Source organism: Netta rufina (genome assembly GCF_964035555.1).
Source record: "Netta rufina genome assembly, chromosome: 20".
Lineage (NCBI taxonomy): Eukaryota > Metazoa > Chordata > Aves > Anseriformes > Anatidae > Netta > Netta rufina.
Genome location: NC_140144.1, coordinates 9,295,146 through 9,316,926, shown reverse-complemented (window position 1 = coordinate 9,316,926; position 21,781 = coordinate 9,295,146). Strand labels below are relative to the sequence as shown.

The 21,781-nt window shown below is 45.5% G+C and overlaps 1 protein-coding gene across 2 annotated transcripts; it reads left to right on the top strand.

The window, feature by feature from the left end:
- Positions 1-1,214: 1,214 nt before the first annotated feature.
- CIZ1 (CDKN1A interacting zinc finger protein 1) lies at positions 1,215-21,195 on the top strand. Of its 2 annotated transcripts, XM_084298831.1 has the most exons (16): positions 1,215-1,272; positions 1,656-1,792; positions 3,887-4,008; positions 6,458-6,624; positions 7,349-7,484; positions 8,381-8,441; positions 11,112-11,185; positions 11,567-11,646; positions 12,712-12,894; positions 13,221-13,351; positions 14,170-14,254; positions 14,842-14,955; positions 15,280-15,456; positions 16,109-16,178; positions 17,268-17,389; positions 20,012-21,195. In XM_084298831.1, exons 2-16 carry the CDS (start codon positions 1,683-1,685, stop codon positions 20,615-20,617), a joined length of 2,238 nt encoding a protein of 745 aa, XP_084154957.1. In that variant the 5' UTR covers positions 1,215-1,272; positions 1,656-1,682; the 3' UTR covers positions 20,618-21,195. The 2 variants fall into 2 exon arrangements, with proteins under 2 accessions (XP_084154957.1, XP_084154958.1); XM_084298832.1 differs by lacking the exon at positions 1,215-1,272 and having other exon boundaries at positions 1,499-1,792; positions 20,075-21,195.
- The last annotated feature ends 586 nt before the right edge of the window (positions 21,196-21,781 follow it).

The window sequence follows — 21,781 nt, the reverse complement described above, 5'->3', positions numbered from 1 at the left end:
CGTTGTAATAGGATGATTACAGAAGCAAAAAGGATCAATTATGCAAAATGATTAGAAAAAGATTCCACATGTTTTCTGCTCCATGTATGTATTCCCTGTGATGATACTTAAGCTTTAATGCTTAACAGGAGAGCATTTTCTCTGTGTGCAGACAGCTGTGACAAGACAAACGGCTCTGGGCATTACCATGGCCAGTCATTGATTCATACGGTTGGTCATCTCCAAACTGATTATTGTAAAATCAGAACAGTATAAAAAGGCCCAAAGGAAAAATCAACATATGCTGTTGCATTGAAAATTATTAATGCTAACTGTATATCACCAGCAATTGTGTTCAGCTTACAACACTTTCACCTAAAAATCAATTTTGAGGCCTTTAATGAGTCTTTATTAGCATGAATAAAGCAGTTTTTATTGGCGTGAATAATAAGACTAGAAAGTAAATTATTTCAGGATGGATTCTCTGGAATGGCAAAGAGCAGAAATGCATCTTCACCCTTGCTAGGTTTGGTATAAGAAATGACAGTCACGATATATTTTTTTTCATGCAGAGGTCGTGTGAATTGGACATACTTAAAATTAATTCACCACTGACAGAAAACAAGTGCCGCAGGAAGGGTTTTGCTGCAAACTCTCACAAAAATAAATAAATAAAAAAGTGGATGGACCTGCTAGAAAAGTCATCTCAGCCTACAGCACAGCATAACATTGCAAAAGTCACTGTTTTTCTTCCAGGTTCTCATGACAAGCTTGCCAAGATGTGACCACAGCAAACGGCCTGAGGCTGTTGGTTGTTTTTTCTTCTCCCATCCCTTCAGCGAGACGGTTACCAAAGATTCCCCTGGACTATTAAAAAACAAACAAACAAAAAGGGGGTTAAAAAAAAAATAAAAAAAAGCAGAAAAGCAATGTAGTCGGCTACCATCTGCTCCTCCTCTTCAGCCGCTTATTGCAAATTCCCCTTGCCCCAGCCCTGGCCAGATGGTGCCCATCACCTCCCAACCCCTGTCGAGGGCCGAGGGGACCCCTCTTCTGTGCGGGGGACGAGAAATGGAGGTGTCGCAAGCCGGGGCGATGTGAGAGGAGGCTCCGGGGGGGTGATGCAAACCTTGCAGGGACGCCCTCTCGGAGCGGCTGGGTCCTCCAGCCCTCCAGAAGGAGCTGCCTCCTGCCCGGGCTGGGCCGGGGAGCGGGGCCGGGCAGGTGCTTTATTGTCCCCGGCGGGAAGATGGAGGCGGCTGGTGGGGAGCGGTGAGAGCCCCGGGGTGCGATGTGAGTGCCGGAGGGGCAGGGAAGAAGGGAAATTGGAGAAAAAAAAAAAAAAAAAAAAAAAAAAAAAAAAAAAAAGGGTAAAGGAAGAAAGGGGGGCGCGGGGAGGGCTCGGCGAGGAGGGGAGGGGGGGGGGGGGGGGGGGGGAGAGCGTGTTTTTAGGAGGTGGGGTTTGGAAACCTCCTCCACGGGCTGCTGCTTGCGATGACCCCGGGGGAAAGGAGAAGGAGGAGGAGGAGGAGGAGGAGGAGGAAGGGGGGGATCGGCTCAGTGAATGAATGGGCGGCAGCGGCGGTGGCGGCGGTTCCCCTGCTCAATGGCTGCTGGGCTGCTAGGCGCCAGCCCCGCAGCCGGTGCCTCCCTCGCCCTCCCGTGTTTTGTCTCAGGCTCGCCCCGTTCGGGGCTCCCCAGCCATGTTCAACCAGCAGCAGTTCCAGCAGCAGCTGCTGCAGCTCCAGCACCTCCTCCAGCAGCAGCAGCACCACCACCACCACCACCATCCCCCGGCGCAGCAGGGAGGCCGGTAAGCGCCGCTACGCGAGGCCGGGGATCGAGGGCCTGGCCCCGGGGGACCGCTCGCCTCCGCTCCCTCCTCGCCCTACCCCCGGCGGGGAAGGCGACAAAGGGAGGCGGGGGCGGGCGCTGCTGGACGCCTTGGAGGCTCGGAGGGAGGCCGGGGGGTGTTGAGGAGGGGGGTGTGTGGGTGCTGAGGGGGGACGAGGGTGATTCCTGAGGGAGGGAGCCGCGGGGGGAGAGGGCTGAGGGCCGGCAGCCCGCTGTGGGGAGGCCGCGCCGCCGGGCGGGTCGGGCTGAGGCGTGAGGAGCCAAGGGCCGCGGGTGCTTGCCGTGACCCTCCCGCTCCCTTCAGCTGGCGTTTTGGGAGATGGTTATCAGCCTGCCAGGGCTGCTCCCGGCGCTGAAATCCCCGAGGGGGATGTCAAATGCCCCGGGGTTGAGCGAATAAAGCGAGATGCTCCGAAGGGAAGAGGCTGCCCTCGCAGCGAGCGGGAGCGTTGGGGTGGTCGCTCCTCAGCCAGCGGGGAGTTCGCTAAAAAAATGCTGTTTTTACCCCCAGAAATGTGTCTATGCACCTCGCCGAGCCTTGCTGAATAAAGATGCACACTTTCGTCTTGTATTTCTATAAAAAATTTATGGCGGTGGTTGAACTTCAGTTGTGTTTGTTGTGTTTTGTTTTTTTTTTTTTCTCTCCTGGTCAGGGCGAGGTTAGTGGATGCTGTTTAGGCAACTTGTTTCTGCAGTGGCACAACGGCTGAGGACATGACTGGGCATTATGGGGCGTGTGTGGGGAGAAAATTGCGTTTTGTTTGTTAGAAGACAAAAAACGTATGCCAGATTTTTTTAAAAAAAAGAAAATAAACAGGGTTTTTGAAAAAAAATTCAAGAGAGAAAATAGCTGTTTTGGTTCAAGCAGTTGTCCCTGATGAGCTGAGATTTATTGAACTAATAAAAAAAATCCCTGAAATGATGCATTTAATTGCAGTTACTGTGCTCTGTAAAGCCTTATGCTCTGGAAATTCACAGCAAGAGGATGTGAATTTAAGAGCAAAGTTAATTCCTTATTTAATAAATTATAAAAAAGAAAAAAAGACTTTATCCATATAAAGCATATGGTTATGAGAGAAACGTGGGAATCTTTCTGTTCTAGAAATATTCATCTCCCTAAATCTTCCATTTTTGTATGTCTAAAACTGTAACCAAAGCTGCCCTTAAAATGCAAATATGAGGCTGCGAGCTAGCATGGATGCATCTCGTACCTTTAAAAGTATGTTTTTTCTGGCAGAAATTTCTTCGCTCTGAGACTGGAACAATCTAGAGCAGGAAATGTGAAGATTAGCTGCTGTAAAATCTGTCAAGGGGTTGTTTTTTGTCAGCATGGTTATTTTGATCCATGTTGGTACCTGTTTACAGCCCTCTGACAGATTTAGCTGTGTCAGCAGTCGTTTTTAGAGGTGGGCCTGACCTTGCAATCGCCTGAAGAAATGCCTGCCCGTTTCTTCAGACTTTTGTCTCATGCCTGCTCCACCCTCCTTAGGATTGGAGAGTCCTTTTCAGCTCACTTCTTCCTCCTCGTGTTTTAAATACGAAGGCTGTGCTTTATTTTATCGTCCTGTTCTTGCAGTTAGGGGGCACCATTTACAATTGTGACCTGTCTGGCTCTGTGTGGGAGGCGTAGATTTTGGAAAATGTGCTTTAAGCTACTGAGAAAACTCCCTGGTTTTTAGAACTTTTGTTGTTGTTGTTAAATGTAGCTGCTGATCTAGATCGCTAGTTTCTGCTGAGGAGCTGCTGCATAATTCTGTAGAACTGCAGTCAGCTCCTGGGCTTTTTTTATGCTGCTTGACAGGCTTTATGTGGGCTTGGTGCTAAGGAGTTCTCTCTGACCTCAAATTCCTTGATAGACAATCTGTCAGCTTTGGAAATTCCAGGAGAGTGGAAGAAAGCGGATACAGTGCTGGTGTACGGTATCTTTTCATGCATGTATAAGAGCATTTCAGCTGTTCTTTGCTCCTCCGTTTTGTACTTGTTAGGTCTCTGAAAATGAAGGGTATGTTGGTTTTTTTTATTGGATTCTTATGATTAATACCTTCTTTTCCAGGGGTTTGCCACCACCACCACCGCAACAGCAACAGATGCTGAGCTTACGTGCAACAAATCAACCATCGCTACTCAATGCCAATCCTATGCTTCAGCGGGCCTTACTCATGCAACAGATGCAAGGTACTGTCGTTATGGGAGACGCTTTCTTACTGGAGTTATTTAATCACCCTTTGTAGACTGAAACCATAGTATGGCTATTTCTTGCTGAACCATTGCTGTCTTTGTATTTGGCATTTCTCTTTATCATCTTTTTTTCCTCTTCAAATTTGTCCATAGAACACATCACAGAGGTTCTTCAGTTGATGAAAATCCCATGTGCCTAAGCGTTCACAACTGGGAATAGCACTAGAAGCTATCAGGTTAATATTAAATATGTGCATTGGAAACACCTTCCCTCTTAGACTTGGTGGAAAGAGTATTTTTCCACCAATATATTCAGAGAAAATACTTATATTTTTATTATTTGTCTCATTTGGGACGCTTAACCAATTTATTTCATTGTCTGTTACGTTACGCTAACCTCGTTTGCAAAAGTAGATGCTTGTCTTTGTCCAAGCTTAGTGGAATACAAACAAATAAAGCATATTGTGGTGAAAAATGGTTTGGGTTTCAATTGTTGTGTGGAATTTTGATTCCCTGAAATGACTGACATGGTGGGTAATATCACTGGGATTGGGCAACATCATTGTATTTCCAGAAGTGGATTTTTGATATATTTTCAAAACAAATTTATGGTGCTGCCTTAATTAAGAGCATTGCTACCATAAAGATATTAGGAATAAATACCTGATATGTGTTTTCAACATAGAACATCTTTACCTGGGACAGTTCTAGTATTACTAGTTTAGGTTAAAGCTTAGAATTTTTCTCTCGTTTGTGAATTGTGCCCTGATGTGAAGACAATAGATTTATTCTGCATGTTGTTAACTTGCCTTTTGTTCTCTTGCCCATTTAGCAAGAGGGCTCTCTAGTGACCCCAGTGGCTCTCTACAGTCCTGTGTCAGGTTGTAGGGAAACGAGCAGTAATGAAGAAAAAAACACATTCTGGAGATTGATGCATATATTTGTGTCAGGGGAAAATTGACTGACTAAAGCACAGTCAGTCATTCTCCTTTCTGATACATTTAATGTTAGCGTAGTCCGGCCTTTTCTCTAAAGTAAAACCTCTTATTGAGAAGTCGTATTTAAATAGTATGCCAAGGACCTGAGGCAAATGAGATATGAGAGCAGGAGAAGGTTTATTAATGAACACTCTATGGCACTTTGTTTTAGTGTTGTCCCTCTTTTCACCTCCATATGCTGAGTTGCATTGTGACTTCTCTTTCCTTACCCTGTACCAGCTAGCCACTGGTAACATGCAGCACAGATGTGATGTTTGTTGTGGCCCTTTGTAGGGATCTGAATTTTTTTGGGTCATTTTCACATTTGGGTTACGTGTAAGAATATCTGGTGCTGTGGTATTTCTGTACCTGGGAAACACCAGCATAAATAATTTATTGCCTGCATTCCACTTCAGCAGTGGGGTTAGGAAGAAAAATAAATACTTTGAAATGTATGCATGGTCCTTTACAGGTACTAAAGCAAGACCAGGAGATAATTTCTTGCCTTATAGGTGTGTTGTTTTTTTTTAATGCAGCTACATATTTTTACAGTAAGAGATTATTTATGATAGGTAATACGAGATTAGATTACTTTTGAAGGCAAACATAGGGTGTGCTCCCTGTTGTGTTCCAGGCTTTAAGCAATGCAGCTTGACTTCAGATTTTTGGGTGCCTGTCTCCAGTCTTCTCTGGGCTGTTTTAACAGCTCAGCAGTTGGAATATGCACTTACTCAAGTGCGAAGTAAAAAATTGCAGTATAAATCCAGGTTCTCAGAATGGTAGACAGCTTCTCAGGGTGTGGCTGAGGCATATGTACACTTCCATTCCCTTATCCCCTGAAATGGGGGACCGCCTTTGGAAGGGACTGTTGAGACTGTTAATGGTCTGTGGATGCTGAAGAGAACTGTTCAGAAAGCAGAGCATTATAATTGGAAATGGCAACATCTCAAGTGTCTCAGTTTAGCTTGACATGTTGAGCTTGCTTGATAACCAGGTGGCAGAGAAGACTGTCAAATCTCTGTTTGAAAAGTCCAGTGTTGTTTTAAATGAAATGCAGTTGCTGGCCAGTGTTAAATAGCATCCATGGTATGGCGTGAGCTGCCAGCTGCACAAATGTGGGATGAATTTTTCTTTTTTTACAGAGAATTTCTGTAAAACGAGACTTGTTTTCTTGCGAACACAAGCACTGGTGTGCTTGGATCAGATAATTGCTCTAATGATCTTAGCCTGCAGTGACAATTGTAATTAAAGAGCCCAATATATGGTAATAGTTGCTATCACATCAAATTGTTCTATGGGGACTAAAAAGGGTAGAGCATAGAACATTCATATGGCACCCAGAGCAGTCCAGTGTCTCGCGTGGAAGAGCCCTTCCCTTCTCTCCCTGTTGCTTGTACGGGATGGGGGAAGATTTTCTCTCTATTTTGCATACCTCAGGGTGGTGATGTGCTGTGTGTTTGTATTTGTAGGAAACTTGCGTGGATTTAACATGACAGCCCCAGCACTGCAGCAGTTTTTTCCTCAGGCTACAAGACATTCCCTCCTAGGGCCACCACCTGTTGGGGTCTCATTAAAGCCGACTCGCCTGGGCTTCCCCAGCCTTCCCTTCCAGCGGCAGAACCGGATGTTTCGCAAGGTGAGCTTGTAGTTCCCAACTGCTTACGAGCTTTGTGCTCCTTTTCCACTCACAGTGGTTGACTGTATTACAGGTAAAGAGCAAAAAGGAGAGAACTTTACAGTGAAAACTATTTTTGCACCATACTGCTGACAAAGAAATGAAGAAAGAAGCCCATCCGTAAAGTTCCTGTGGCCCATATTTACATTTTTGATGCTAAAGTCTTCTGTTTGTTCTTGCCCAGGACAGAGAGTTCCTCATAGCACAACAGTTTAGGTATAAAATAGAAGGAGACTTTAGAGGTACCAACTTCAAAGTAATGACAGTAAAAGAAATCCTGGCTGAGTACTTTGCTTTACAGAGGCCAGAGTTTCTACCCCTTCAGCCTTTCAGAGCAGTTTGGTGTTCCCAAATGACCTGCTGCTGCCATGGACATGTCACTTCGCCTCTTTGAGCTGTTTTTCCTTTTTAAGGTCAGAATTATATCTGGTCATGAGGATTTCGTAAAACTTAATTTCCAAAAAAAATTTAGTATTTTGGAAAATGCTAGGAAAAAAAAAAAAAAAAAACATTCTCACCTTCCACCATTAAGACCTCTGTGTCCTGGAAGTTGGTTTTGGATTAATTGACCTGGTACTGCTCCTCCTCTTAGATAAGTTTTTGCATATTTGATCCCATTCTGTTGGATAAGGTGGACTTCCACACTTGGACTGTCCTTTCTCTAGAGACTCTCTGCCTGTTGCAGGACTTCCAGAGGGTCCCCGACAGGAAGCGGGAACTAGATGCAGGTTCTTCATCTCAGACACAAGGTGATGAGAAAATGGAAATCCCGGAGGAAGTGCAAGCAGGGTCAGAGCAGAACAACAACTCTCCATCCACAGGTAAGAGGGAGCCTGTAGTGAAACAAATGCTTCCAGACAATAAACTCCTCATGGCTATTCCTGCAGCAAAGACATGGGATGTCTTTAGCCTTATGTTTTACTCTAATTGTAAATACCTAAATCATTTGTTGCACCTTCTGCTTTTGGTGCTTTTTATATATACTTTTTATCTGGATATTCTTGGTAGTTGTAAGCCAGCTCCATATCTCTTGCATGAAAACCTCTCAGAATTCATCTCGACAATGAGCTCCATTTGAGATGTGGAGAAAAGAGAACTGGTTTGAAATTAAAACTTCCACTTTGCTTTACTCATGCTGAATCAAACATCTCGTGGAGTTACAAACATGAAGCAGAAGCAGTCCCAATCAACTTGCTTAAGGAAAAGATGAGTTGAATGAGTGCTCCACTTGTCAGAACTGAAACTGGCACTGAATCTCTTGCAGTGTCTGTACAATACCGAAGTAGAAATATTCTTTCTGCATACTCAAAAATGCAGGAACATGGTGAGGTTGTGGCCAGTGTGTATGTGGTGGGGAAAGTTACCCGAGTAAACGGTTGCTGTCGGATGGCTGTGCCACTTGACATAGGTTAATGTTCCAGTGGTCTGGGCTCTTGTCATCTAGGTGTAGGACTAAGACCCAGTTAGTAGATGTAAGCATGGATTTCTTTCTGGACCACACCTCTTACTGATATCTGCAATAAAACGCAGATCTCTTAGGTCATGAATTTCTTGAATTATCTAACCTTGTCACTACAATTCTCAAATTCAGAATAAGTATACAGTATTATTTGCTCTAAATTAGCGGGGATTTTTTTTGGTACTGACCATTCAGTTAGGGAACGTGCTTGTGGTGCCATGGGTTGCTTTGCTAAGGGGATCTTCTGTGTTCCTGCAGGACCAAGAACTCCAACAGAATCCGTGTTGAATGCTGAGCCTGCAGCAAAAAGACTGAAGAGGTATTTATTGAATGGGGTATCGAAATAGTTACAGGCTTTAGAGGTATTGTCAGGTATTGTCTAATTTGGGGCAGTACTGTACTGGCAGTCAGGAGGTATTTCAAATGATTGTGAAAATCTCATGATGCCTGCTGAGATCCGGGATGATATATTTCTCTAAACCTCTTGCCTAACTGCCAAAAAGAGAACTGAGCAGTCAGGTATCAGCAGAGAAGAAAGCTTTGGGATATGTTAGGTAGAGTGGGCATATAGGAGAGGATGGTTTATTTTGTGGAATGAGAAAGGGAAAAGAACCAGTACTCCCTGGTATCTGAGCCCATATTCATGGGCGTTGAGTTCTGTAACCCTTCTGCAAAGACCGTCTTTGCCAGTATCCCTGTCTGTTAGGTAAAAATAAACAAAGGCAATCCTATTATCCGCAAGGGCTGTGCAGCACACAGGCGAGCTGGCCGTTGCAGGCTGATCTTGGCACTCCCTGCCTCTCTGGAGGGTGCAGGAAGGCACAGGCAAGGCTGCATTGCCATCTAGTGGGAAGGCACGTTACAGAGCACTGTGCCATCTGCATGGTGCTGTGCCTCTCCCAGAACTGTCACTGTGAGCTGGTGCGGGGGGGAGAAGAGGAGGAAGTGAATAAAGATTTCTGGAGGCATTGATTTGAGAATTCTCTGACATATGTTAATGACTATGAGTCAGGGCTCCTGGGTCCTCTTATCTTCCCTGTTAACAATTCACCGCGTGGTTTCGGACAAGTTTCCTCACCTCTCTGTTTCCCATCTGTAGATTAGAGATTAATGGCTAGCTTTAGGGAGAATATTCCAGGATTACTTTGATGTTCTGATAATACTTTCATCGTGTAAAACATTAAAGACTGATAAATATTATGCGAGCAGGGACCATTGTGAATTATGGACTGCAAATTAGCAAGAAAGTGAATAAATTCAATTAAAGCTAAGTCAAATGCATTTGAGCATATGTTTTGTTAATCTGTTTGCCAAAGCTAATTTAATTTTAATTACATTAATATTTAGTAGGGTATTAATCAAAGTCCTGTTACATATACTCAAAAAAAAAAATCAAGTGTGAGTACTGCAGCAAACCTGGTATTAGGAAAATCCTCTCCTAAGCAGTAGCTAGGGACTGCCAGATTTGATGCATAACTTATGGCTGGTGTTTAGTTAGAACAGATCATTCTTCAGCTTTTTTTAAAGTGTTTCTGTTTACTTTTAATGAATAGATGATAGCTCTCCGAAAAAAAATGGTTTACCATTCTCATATTGCCCTCCGCAGATGAGAATAGTCTCCCTCCATTAGTGTCACACTTTTTTTTTCTTGTTTCATCGTTCCATTTCCCTCTGGCCAGGAATACCAGCCTCCTTCTTCATTTCAGGTTTTTCCCACTTCTGCTTTTTCTCCTCTGTGCCATCTGTATGCCTGGAACAACATCCTCATTCCAGTGCAGAAAGCACTCATCTTCAAATCCTCCTTGAACACCCAGTTCTTCTAGCATGGCCTGACAAGTATCCATATAATAGCATTTCCTCCTTAGCTCCTGCTTGTGATGGCTTTTGCTCCCCTAGATTGCTCCCTAGATTTGCAGTTTAGGCTGCAAACCCTTGCCCTGGAGTGCTGTCACCATCTGTGTGTGGTATAGTGTTGAGCCTGTTGGCAGCACTTGACAAATAATGTTAATGCCAGCCACTCTTGTTTTCATCATGTTTGCACTGCCCAAACCCTGCTGCATATTTATAGCCGTATAACCCAGTTACATTTTCACTTATCAATCTGATAAATTATGTGGGGTGTGTGTGTGTGTTTGGATCACAGGATTCAGTACCTGCGCAGTCTGCGTTCTTGCCTGTGCAGAATGTGCTGTCCCATATTGGCAGCAGGATCCTGGCAGGTGGGGTATCAGGCTGGACTGAGGGAGAAGGCATTCAAGCCATGGTGAAGGTGTTAGTCCTGATGGAAAAATGGGAGATGGGGAAAAGCATTGTGAAGTACAGTGAGTGTCCTCTGCAAGTCAGCCATTTTTTCTCAGCAGTCTCCCTGGGATCTTTTTCACCTTAGTAGATCAATAGTACCAAAGAAAACAAAGCAAAGTCCTCTGATTTGTGTCCTGGACAGCTCTACTTCCCCCAAAAGCAGAACTGTAGGGACTCTGGAATGAAGCATGACTGATAGAAATAGAACAGGCTGTTATGATGAAATCCCTGTAAGCTGTAATTGAGAACCTCTCTGTTCTCTCATGCACAGAGCAACCTGGAGGGATGTCCAGGCTCTGCAGTTTCACTGCAGGTCACCAATCAAAGGAACGAACTCTGAGAGTCCTTACTAAGAATATTTCCTGTATGAGCTGATTTCTCTGCAGGCCTCAAGTAGGAGAGGGCGGTGATCCAAAGAATCATTTGTAACTTTCTTGTCCAGTCTATTTGGCTGCTGTTTCTGAACCTCTTCTAGAATGATCACTCTCCATTGTTTTCATTTATTTCCGCATTGCTTTCACTTATTTCTGCTGAATCCCTGCCTGAAATACACTTCCAGTAGCTTATTGATTAGGGGGGTTTAGTGGAGAGTGTGGTAGCTTAGACCCCAGCCCATGCCTCGGTGTGTTTTCTTAATCTCTTGGTCTTTAACATGGTAAATAAGGTTGTTCTCTTGATATCCCTGAAGTGTGACTGAAGAGTCTGCATTAGAGGATGCAGCAGGCAGCAAGGAAGAGTCGAGCACCCATGGCCAAGCTGATGGTGAGTTGCTGAGCACTGTGATTTGCACGTTTAGGGCACGCCTTTCTGGAATTGCACGTAACTGCCGGCAACCGTGGATCCTGTGAGTCTCTTCAGAAATGCCCTCCTCTCCAGTCGTACAGGATGGGGAAAGGAGGAGAAAATGTACGAACCAAATCCAAACATAGTCCCCTAAAAACTGTTCTGTTACTGTTGCCTAGCAAATGCAAATGATGGGAAGAGTTTCCCTCTTTAATAAGGATTTATATGGAGAAAGGTTTGTATGCTGGGCTTATGGCCAGCAGCACTGTGAGGAAAGCTCCCTGACTTCACCTGCTGCTTTCTTTTTTTCTGTCATTGCTATTCTGATTTAAGACAGCTGAAAAGACTCTCTGTCCCTAGGTACAGACAATGTAAAGGAGTACGCAGCTGAAGATCTCTCTAAAGAGAGGAAATTCTCTGAGGAACCAAAAGCTCCTGAGGTAAGCAGACACCACTCCAAGCAGGCTGGGGTGCTATAGAACATACAACCTCCCCCTCCATCCCGGAGATGCCTGTTGCCACTGGGAACCAGATGGCACCCACGTCTGGAGCTCTGTCTCCTGCTGTAAGCTGTCGTCCCTAGCAATAAGGCATAATATGTCTGCAATTAGTGCACAGTCTGCTCTGACTTGCTGCTTTTGTACCTCTGGTAGCCTGTACCTTCCCTACTGCTGCCTGTTTGTGGATGCTAGGCTCGGCTAAGAGTTCAGTGCTCATATGGTAAGAAGGAAAGTTGAATTGAAAAAGCCATTGAAAAACCTATATATTAAAGGGACATAGCTAAAAATACACCTTTTGTTGCTGAAGAACAGACGTAAGAAAATTGGGTGGTGGTAGGAAAGATGCAGCTGCTGTGGGACTTGCCATCACAGCAGGCTTGAGCAGATAGTGAGAGTCTATGCTTCTGAAAGACATCTAGGAAAAACTGAGGTGAGTGAAGCTAGCAACCTGAAAGCCTTTTTTTTACGTGATTGACCTTGCCCACGTGCTAGACATTAAACCATCTCTTTTACTGTGTAAACCTGTGAAAGCAGACAAGATTTAACCCATGGTGTGAGTCAGACTTGAGTCTTCTGAAGACATTTGAGGCTTAAAAATGTGGTCAAATATATCATCCTGCCCATGTATGAGTTTTTTCCTCTGTCAGGTGTGGTTCTGAGTTGCCTTTTGTTCTGCAGGAAGGCATGAGCTGAGAGTGTCCCTTACCGAGGGACCACCCAATATTGCTTGTTGTTCATCTCCAGTGACTGGATCACACAGTGTCTAGAGGCTGTAGAAACAGCCATCTGTACTAGTAGGCCTGCTACCATGACACAGGAACTGTTGATCTGGCAGTGCTGGGAGAAGGAGTGTATGTGAGTCTTTCTTATCAGCCTCCTGTGAATTCAAGCTTAAATGTGTTTTTATAAGAGACAGAGAGCTTAGGTCACATCTAAAAAACAGGTGTAATTTTTAGTGTCTTCTACTGAGATATTGGATTTAGTCTTGATTCTTTCTTTTGGCAGGTGTTGAGCTCTGGAGGTTCACTGAAAGTAACTATCCAGCAGAGCAGCGAGAGCAGAGCTATCAGTACAACAGCTCTGAAACCAGGGCACTGGACCTGCGAGGTGGGCACAGCTGACCCCAGCCCTGAATCGGTCCTTAAATTCTACTGTTATATCTGCAAGACCAACTGCTGCAGTCAGCAGGTATAAATCCGCAGGTCTGACTGGGGTGGACTGTCAAGAGAAATGAATTCGATGGCCAGCTGCCATGGGTGCAGCAGGAGACTTGTTAGCCAGAGGAACAGAAAAAATGATGACAGGCGTGCAGATAAAGTAAACCTCTTCTGAGGAGCTGGCAGGCAACCTGCTAGGGAACGAATGTGGGTGGATCCACAGGCAGCCATGCTCTTAAGCTTTTATACCATTTCATTGTTATATAGCAGTCAAGAGAATGGAAAGCATAGCTCATACCTATTATTTGCTGTCTTTTGAATACATTTAAATGGATCTTTCTCCTAACCTTCTCTTAGAATTTCCAATCCCACATGGCTGGAATTCAGCACCAGCAGCGCCTTGGGGAGATTCAGCACATGAGCAACGTTTGTTTTGTTTCACTACTGCCTATGGTGAAGGAGCAGAAGTTGCTGGCAGAGAAAGATGGGTGAGTGTTGGTCTGAAGTAGATAACACAACCTGGACAAGGACCTACACAAGTTTCAAAATTCCTCAGGGCACGAGGGTGCCTCTGTATTCTAGGATAATGTACAAACTCCCTCTGGTTTCTGGTGCCTTAATCTGCTTCAGGCATCTTCCTTCCTTCTTTTTAAAGGATACCAGTGTGAATTTTGATAGAATCATAGATTCATTCAGATTGGAAAAGACCTCTAAGATCATCTAGTCCAACCTTTAACCTAGTACTAAAGTCTACCACTAAGCTCTAGATCTGCATGTTTCTTGAAAAATGTTTCTTTCAGGGATGGTGATTCAACCATTTCCCTGTTCAGCCTATTCCAATGCCACACAACCCTTTCAGTAAAGAAATTTCTCCTAATACCCAACCTAAACCTCCCCTGGCACAACTTGAGGCCATTTCCCCTCATCTTACCACTTGGTGCTTGAGAGAAGAGCCTGATCTCCACCTCACCACAATCTCCTTTAAGGTAATTGTTAAGTACAATAAGATCTCTCCTGAGCTCTCTCTTCTCCAAGCTAAACAACCTTTGGAGAAAAGAAGGTGTTTTGGACCTGGTGTGCAGTTTTTAATACAGCAGATCAAATTGGAGACTTGTTCTAACTGGTGCCTTTGTGTCAGCATGAGCTATGCCTGCGATGTAAGGGGCTGGGAAGGGGAGAAGATAAATCCAAGCATGTGAAGATAGGAATGCTGAGGAAAATAAGGCTGAGAACAGATTGCAAATTGCAGTACTCCATGGAGAGTGTAAAAAGGTGTGACTTACAGATATATCCATTGTCACTTCAGAGAGACCCAGCAGCGGTGGTGCAACACTTGTCAGATACACTTCACCGGGGATCTTATCAAACATCGCAGGACCCAGGAACACAAGGTAACAGCCATGTCATCTTTGTACTGACCTTTTGTGGGGATTGAGTGGAAGTGTCTAGCAGCTCCTGCTCCCCAAGCAGCAAGGGAGAGGTGATTGGAGTGGAGAAATGCACAGAAAGTTCTGCCAGTAACGCTCTCACTGTCTGAAGGCACTACTGTGCTACCTGCTGCCTGTGAACACCAGTATGGGTTGAACTTCCAGTTACCGTGCTGTGTCAGTATTAGAGGTGCTTCAGGTGGTTTTGATTCTTGACTTTTCTGAATAAATATTCAGAAAGGACCTACTGTTTTTAACTAATCAGTTTTCAAGCTAAAATTTAGGCAGGTCACTGTATTTATTATGTGTGTATTTGTTGGCTCCTAGGGAAAAAATTCCACAACACCTCTTACAAAACACGTTTTGCTCTGCATATTTTCCACTGTTTTGGCAGGTAGGAGCTAGCAAGCCCTTTTTCTTGAAAATAAGACACTTTTTTTGTGGTCTCCCTGTTTTAGATGCAGGTCTGTGTGTCTGTTGCCAAAGATTTATCTGCATTTTTTCAGTGGCTTCTCGTGGCTTACTAGATCTTCTCATTCTTCTTTCCATAGCTGGCCAAACGCTCTCTTCGTCCTTTCTGTACTGTCTGCAGCCGCCACTTCAAGACCCCTCGCAAGTTTGTGGAACATATGAAATCCCCTGAGCACAAACAGAAAGCCAAAGAGGTAATACTGCCTGAGTGGAGAGCTGCACAACATTGGAGGTAGCTGTGCTACAGAGCAGGTTAACTTTCAGCTTCTCAGACTACTGCAGGGATAAAAAGAAGGCATGCAGTTCTTCGAACCCTGTTTTCAGTTTTAATCTTCGTCTGGATTCCAATTGTCAGAGCTTAAAGAAATTAAGTGAGGAAGGGGCAAGGTGTTGGGCTTATCTGCAAACAAGACAGTTTAGTGCCTCTCTTGCAGTCCCATCCAGTCTGTGCAGAGCCTAGGGTCTTCCTTGGTTAGATGGAGAGTGCAGAGTTGATTTGTCTTTTCTGTACCTGACAGGTGAGAATGGGAGAAAAGGAGTTGGGCAGCCCAGAAGATTCAGAGGAGTTGATCACAGTGGATGCTGTTGGCTGTTTTGAAGATGATGAGGAGGAAGAGGAAGAGGAAGGAATTGGTGAGGATGAAGATGACCTTGATGTAGTGCTGGTAGAGAATGAGGATTCTGCTGCCAAGCAGGTATGCCATGCAAATGGAGAAGGACTGATCTATCTGAGAATCTGCGGTGGGCTCCTGTGACTTATTCGGTCTTGTCTGCTTGAGCTCAGGGTTTAGAGAGTCTAGTCAACCTTGCACCCTACAGCAAGAGGGTGAGGACCCTGAACAGAGCACAGGACAGTGCAGAGGAGAATTGGGCACGATGGATGGGATGCAGAAGGGTGTTTCTGCTGTGCTGTACAGCTCCTACTGGTGCCTTCAAACATTACCTTGTTGTTGAGCATAAGCGATGTGTTTTCAAGGGAACAAATTTCTGTCAAAGACGTTGACATAGTCTCTTTGAATAGCCCAGCAGCAGCTTGGTCTCATAGCAAACATATGTGTGGAGGTTTATCTTGATAAATACCGTTTTCCCAGTAGAGAGCTGTTACCAAGAGGAGGAACATGGCTAAGCTACTTCAGACTTTGATGTGTAAGGGGTGTTTTTAACCCTTGCGATAAAATGGCCTCCTGACATTGGGGTTTGTATCTGGCCCTAAGCATATACTGTGCAACTCTGTCTCTGGTGTGTGAATCATCTGTTTTACTCCCAAGCTTACCAGAAAAATGTAAGGTCCCGAGAAGGGAACTGGCATAAATATTGGCTAGGCACTAACGTTCTTTTGGTTTCCAGACTGGGCTGAAGGAAGTGTCTTTGGAGGATTACGAAGGAAGTGAGAAGTATTGTCCAGACACAGCCTATGGTAAGCGAGCACAGTTGAACACTAAGGCCCACAGAGCTTTCTACGGCCTCATGCTGTAACTGTAAGGGAGGATGGTCTCTGTCCACTGCTGTAATGAATTCTTCGGCCATATTGCTTCAGCATCTGCATCAGACTGGTGCAGGTCACTGCTGCCTGGAGACAATGCCAAGTTGCTCTCTTGTACTGTGATAAAATGTAAGGATGTGATTGATGTTTGTCAGCTGTCGTTCCCTTTGAGGAAGAAAGGGTGAGAGCCAGATACCTTAACAAGGCAGGAAATGGAGCAAATAGGGTAGGCGAATAAGCTAGGTGGCAAACGAGGGATGCTCTGGAAAGATGGAGCCTGAAAGCGTATTGATTAGAACGCTTTCCAGCACAAATGCAGCTTGTACAGAGATACTGAGCAGTACTGACAGTATCGAGCTCTCTGCCAGAGCCCAAACTGTGCATGTTTCCTCTGCTTGAGAACCCCCACGCTCTACCTAGTGGTTATTCAGACACGTTGCTGGACTGGTGGGCAGCGTTGCCTCCAGATGGCTGTGTCTTGTCCCCACCCTGTAAGCAATTCTGACTTCAAACCTCTAACGGCCACTTGTGTTGCGAAGAGGGCAGCTCTGCAGAGGCTGTTTTGTGCCCAAGGAGAGCGCTGTTTACACCAATCTTCCATATCGCTGTAACCTTCCACTATCGTGTGGCAGATGGAATAATGATTCATGCTGTGAATGTTCTCTGCGTGTTCCTCTTGCGCGCCTGCTGTCTTCTGCTTGGTTTGATCCCATTACATTAGATCACATGTTCTCTGTAGTTTTCCATTGTATTCTTTTTTCTTTTTTTCCCCTTAATGCTCTGTGTAGTTTCTTTGCTCTGGCAGCCAGATTTCTCTCTGAATATCAAGCACACAGCCATTCCATGGTAAGACAAGATATTCAGCAAGTCATCTTGCAAAACCCCTGATTAACAGAAGCAAAGCTTTCCAATTTTCCTTCTTCTTCTCCCCTCCCCTCCTTTAATTTCCCTTTTAACATACTTTCATTATTTTGAGTTCCATTCAATGTGATCTGTGATTTCCCTTCCCCTCCCGTTTCGCAGGCCTGGATTTTCTGGTCCCCGTCGCAGGTTACCTCTGCAGGCTGTGTCACAAATTCTACCATAGCGACTCTGCTGCCCGGCTCGCACACTGCAAGTCCCTGATGCATTTTGAGAACTTTCAGGTTAGACCCTTTGGCGATTGCATGGCCTGGCATTTGTTACCCCTGTGCGTGTCTCTTCAGTGAATCCACCCCATTAGCTGTCTTGTCCTCAGTTCATTTCCATCATCCTTGGTGTCCGTTGTGCCACAGCTTTCTCCTGGTGTGCTCTGTGCTTGTCTCCCATTCACCCCTTTAGATCTAAAACCAGTCCAGTCCTGTTTTCCTAGCTACTGCTGCTGTCATCTTGTTGCCCGTTTCTGGCTGGAAATCTTCCTCAGAGTGTCTGCTCTGTTTGCTGAACCTGTGGAGTCTGTTGTTGAGTCTAGGCCTCCTCTTTTCCTTGTTAGACAGATTACAGGTGGGTCAAAATGGGGAAAGAACAAGACAGAAAGAGGCTGCTCATTTTAAAGAAGGTTGATGCGTGTGCATCTTTTCATGGAATACTGCAGTGACTACAGAAACAGCTCCTTTAGCCGAAATTGAAGGTGATTCATCCATGAAGGGGCCTGGTAAAATCAGATATTCACCTTAGAAATCTGGAAATTGAGCATCACAGCACACCGTGATGGACTACAAGAGTGTTTGGTCCCCAGGGTCAGCCTGCAGCGGGAAGTCAGTCGGTCTGTCTGCTACACCTTCCTAGAAAACTCCTTAGCACAAAGCTCTGCCAGCTGATGCTGTTCCTTAGGCTCCACCTAAAGCCGCAGCATTGCCCCTTGCTGCTTTCATATCCAGAAGCTTTCCCTACTGGGCTGGCCTGGAATCTGCCTCCGTTGTTCTGTCCTTTTTGACATGCTAGGGGCCTGGATTAGTTCCTCGTGGGAGGTATGCAGGAGTTGCACTGGCTCTGCCCTCTCCCTTTGGTGACCACTGCCTGCGTAGCAGAGCAGCATTCCCTGACTCTGGAAAGAGGGAAGGTTCCCACACTGACCATGTCCTCTGCCAGTACCCAAAAGCTGTTTCCCTACCACAGATGTATCCAGCTGTTGCTGCATCTTAGTGTTTTTCTGCTAATTGTCAGAGAAGTTAACAATTCCCCATCAACCACTGTGGCATCCAGCAGGGGTGGGGTTGCTGCAGAAGCCAGCACTTAGAGCTGTGGATTTGGAAAGGCAAGTAGCAAGAGAACACTACAGCTGTTCCTTGAGGGTTGCTCATCCTCTCCCACCCCTGCAGCTAGTCATTTCTGGAATGAAGGAGTTGGCCTTGCAGCTTTCCTGGCTTATTTTAGATCAGCATAGAGTGAAACTGCAGCAGCAGCGTGTATGCCTCCCTTCTGGCCCATTTAAAAGCTGAAATCAGACGCTTTTCAAATGGACACCGGAGTGACCTGGAGGGATTATTTGTGGCAGAAGTCCAGCCTTCAATATCTGCAGGCAGATAGCTAGTCTGCTTGGCTGCATCACAGTCTGAGTTAAATCATTTCCAATTTCTGGAGTATTCTCATCAGAGTAGGCTAACAAAGGATTTCAAAGCAGAGAATTGTCTGCTGTGAGGCAGTTTACAGCATCACTTTGAAAACAAACTGGCACACTTGCGCTTGATTACGTTTGGGTACAACATTTGACTTGACTGATCTAGCTCCATTGCATTATAATATTACACGTATTCCACTATTTGAGAGCAGGGAAAGAACAAACGTGCGACGATACACGAAATGAAAATGTAAAGCTGCCTGCCTGGCGTGCTGTAATTTCACACTGCAGACTACAGAGCACTGCTTAGACTGGTGAAAGCCAACGTGCTCAAAATAATTTTGTGAAATCGTCAGGTCTAATGCTAGTGCAAGTTCAAGGGACCTTTCAGCAGAAAGCTGACAGTTATGTGGTGGGGGGAGCTGCTGCGGAAAGGGAGCTTTGTTTCATTCCCTTAGCTCATTCTGTGTCTGGGATTTAGAAGACCAGATTCCTGCTGCATGTTAGCTAGCTACAGAGAGTCACTGTTTTTCAGAAAACCAGGCTTGAAAATGGCTAGTAGCCATCTCAGTCTCTTTACAGACCTCTACTGGCTCACCAGCATCAATGAGTCATTTTACTGTTGACATCCTTACCTTTATTCTGTAGACAACTTCAGTACCTTGTAACAAGAGGATATTCTTGGTATCTTAGTGTTCCTACCAACAATTTCACTGATAGCAGAGGTTGTATCAGCAGAATGAAAACTTGTAAGCTTTCAGTTTAAGTCTTGCTGTGGCTGTTGACCATGAAACCGCTCCTCTCTAGGTCAGGGCAGCGCGTAGCCTCATGGAGCTGGGGTACGTGCTCAGAGCTAGGTCCTGGCATTAGCTGGAGCAAGAGCTGTCACTTGCACTATCGTTATCTACCAAGTCCTGAGTCTGACTGATATTAACAGTTACCAAAACGTTATTTTTGTCTCAGGAGCCACACGTGTGCCATGCAGTCACTCAGCATTTAGTCATGAAGTTTTTAATATCACCACTTTTTCTGACAGGAGCTGACCCTTCTCTGCTTGAAAGCCTCAGCAGCCAGGCCAGGAGAGCTGCTGAGACAGGGTGTGTGCCCCTGCAGATCCTAGCTGTCACTCACCATTGTTTTTGTACAGGTTTTCCTGGACCAGCTTCTCGCTGCAGGGAAAGTGGCTGGGCTGGGCTCGTCTCTCACGTTGGTTTATTTATGTTTACAGAGATACAAGGCAGCAAGGCATCGTGCCACAGCTGCCTACCCCGAGGCTCCTTTGCATTCCCAGGGCTCCAGCTCCCAATTGCTGGATGATCAGAAACAGCCTCCTGCTACAGCAGTAGATACCGGCAAGAAGACGGATGCTGATCATGGGCTAGACAAGGAGGGTACAGAGCTGTCAGCACCGCAAGAACAAACTTCAAGGTGTCCAGAGGGTGAGGGTGAGCTGGCCACCTCTGTAGCAGAGGGCAAAAGCCTCGCCAGCATGACTGATGACACGTGTGGAATCGCGGTTGTAGAAGAAGAAAACCTGCAGGAGGAGAGCAAGTCCGCTACCACTAGTGCCCATTTCCCACCCCCTGAAGAGACCAGCGCCGCGGGGGAGTTGTTGGGACATGCTGCGTCCGAGGAGGAGGAAGCCAATGCAGCCGGGCAAAGGGAAGGCACAGACAACTGCCAGGATCCAGGGAGCGAAGGGGGGTTAGGACAGAAAGAGGCAACACACGCAGGTCAGGAGGCAGCAGCAGAGCCTTCCTCCCTAGCCAAAGGTGAGGCAGCCAGTCTTACCTCTGCTGGGTGCAGACGCTCTTCTAGGCGCAAACCCAGATAGAGTGGCCTTAAAGGGAGAGCCCTTTACATATGATATTTGCTGGAAATGTTTATTTTCGGAGTCTTTTAATAGAGCAAAACCTTCAACTTTACTGCTGTTTTTATTTTAAGAATAAAATAAGCCTGGCTTTAGCGTGTCTAATACGGGATGGTGTTGATTATTACTTGTATAGTTGGGATACTACAATTACATGGAAAGACTGAGGCTTGGATTGTTGAACCTAAAAGAAGAAAGTAATGTGATTTTTCTTTTTTTCATAGGGGGATATGGCTCATGAAGTAGATGGATACAGATTTTTTTTTTCCACTAAGAATCGTTTGTAGTTCCTCTCTGCTTCCTTTCCAGGCAGAGAAGTGTATTTCTTGGGAGGCTGTGCATGCCCAATTCTGCTCCTCAGAAGGGTTTTCTTTCACAGATGCGCACTCTTGGACCAGCACTGTGTCCTAAGCTAGGCAAGAATGTACATCTCGGTCATTTGTTAATACTACAAGGCTTAATACAGTCTGTTCTCATAGCGGAGACTCAGGAACAAATTTTGTTTCAAACTGATTTTAATAAAACAGATTTCTTATAACTTCTTTAACTTTCAAAAACCTCTTTTAACTCTACAGAAGTAGAACAGTAAGACTTGCTTCACTGTGCTGGCTCCAGGCCATCCGGACACGATCGCAAAGTCTCAAACCAGAATGCTCACGAGTACTCCTGTCAAAATGTACAGGCAGGGCTCTGCCCCCATCCCACGGCAGGCAGAGCCCCGTCTCTTTGTTCCCAAAGCTGATGCTGCAGTGGGGACTAACCCTGCTGCTCTGGCTCTAAAGCCCAAGTCCTTAATGGCAGCTCAAGGAGTTAGGCAGCTTCTAATTAAATTAAGAGTCAAAAACATCACCCCAGTAGCTTATCTGCTTGGAAGGGGATAGAAAAGTGCAGTTATCTGGGACTGTCTGACAATATTTCTTACACTGAATAAGGGGGAAGCTGTAGTTCACGGCAGGAGATGGCCTAGGGCTCCTGTCTGTGCCAGATTACCCCTAGGGACGAGCCTGGAGTCAGGACAGCCCCTGCCTACTGTGCTCTGTGAGGGAAGAGACTAGAGCCATAACGTTCCTCGCTCGGATGCAACAGCGCAAACCACCAGAGATCATTTTTCCTCTTTGTGACGAGAGC

What these genes read in the sequence shown, in the direction of transcription:
- CIZ1 (XM_084298831.1), top strand. Translation starts at nt 1,683, where the DNA reads ATGTTCAACCAGCAGCAGTTCCAGCAGCAGCTGCTGCAGCTCCAGCAC. An exon ending in ACAAACAGAAAGCCAAAGAG is followed by an intron (nt 14,956 to 15,279) that starts GTAATACTGCCT and finishes TGTACCTGACAG; the next exon opens with GTGAGAATGGGAGAAAAGGA. An exon ending in AGGATTCTGCTGCCAAGCAG is followed by an intron (nt 15,457 to 16,108) that starts GTATGCCATGCA and finishes TTTGGTTTCCAG; the next exon opens with ACTGGGCTGAAGGAAGTGTC.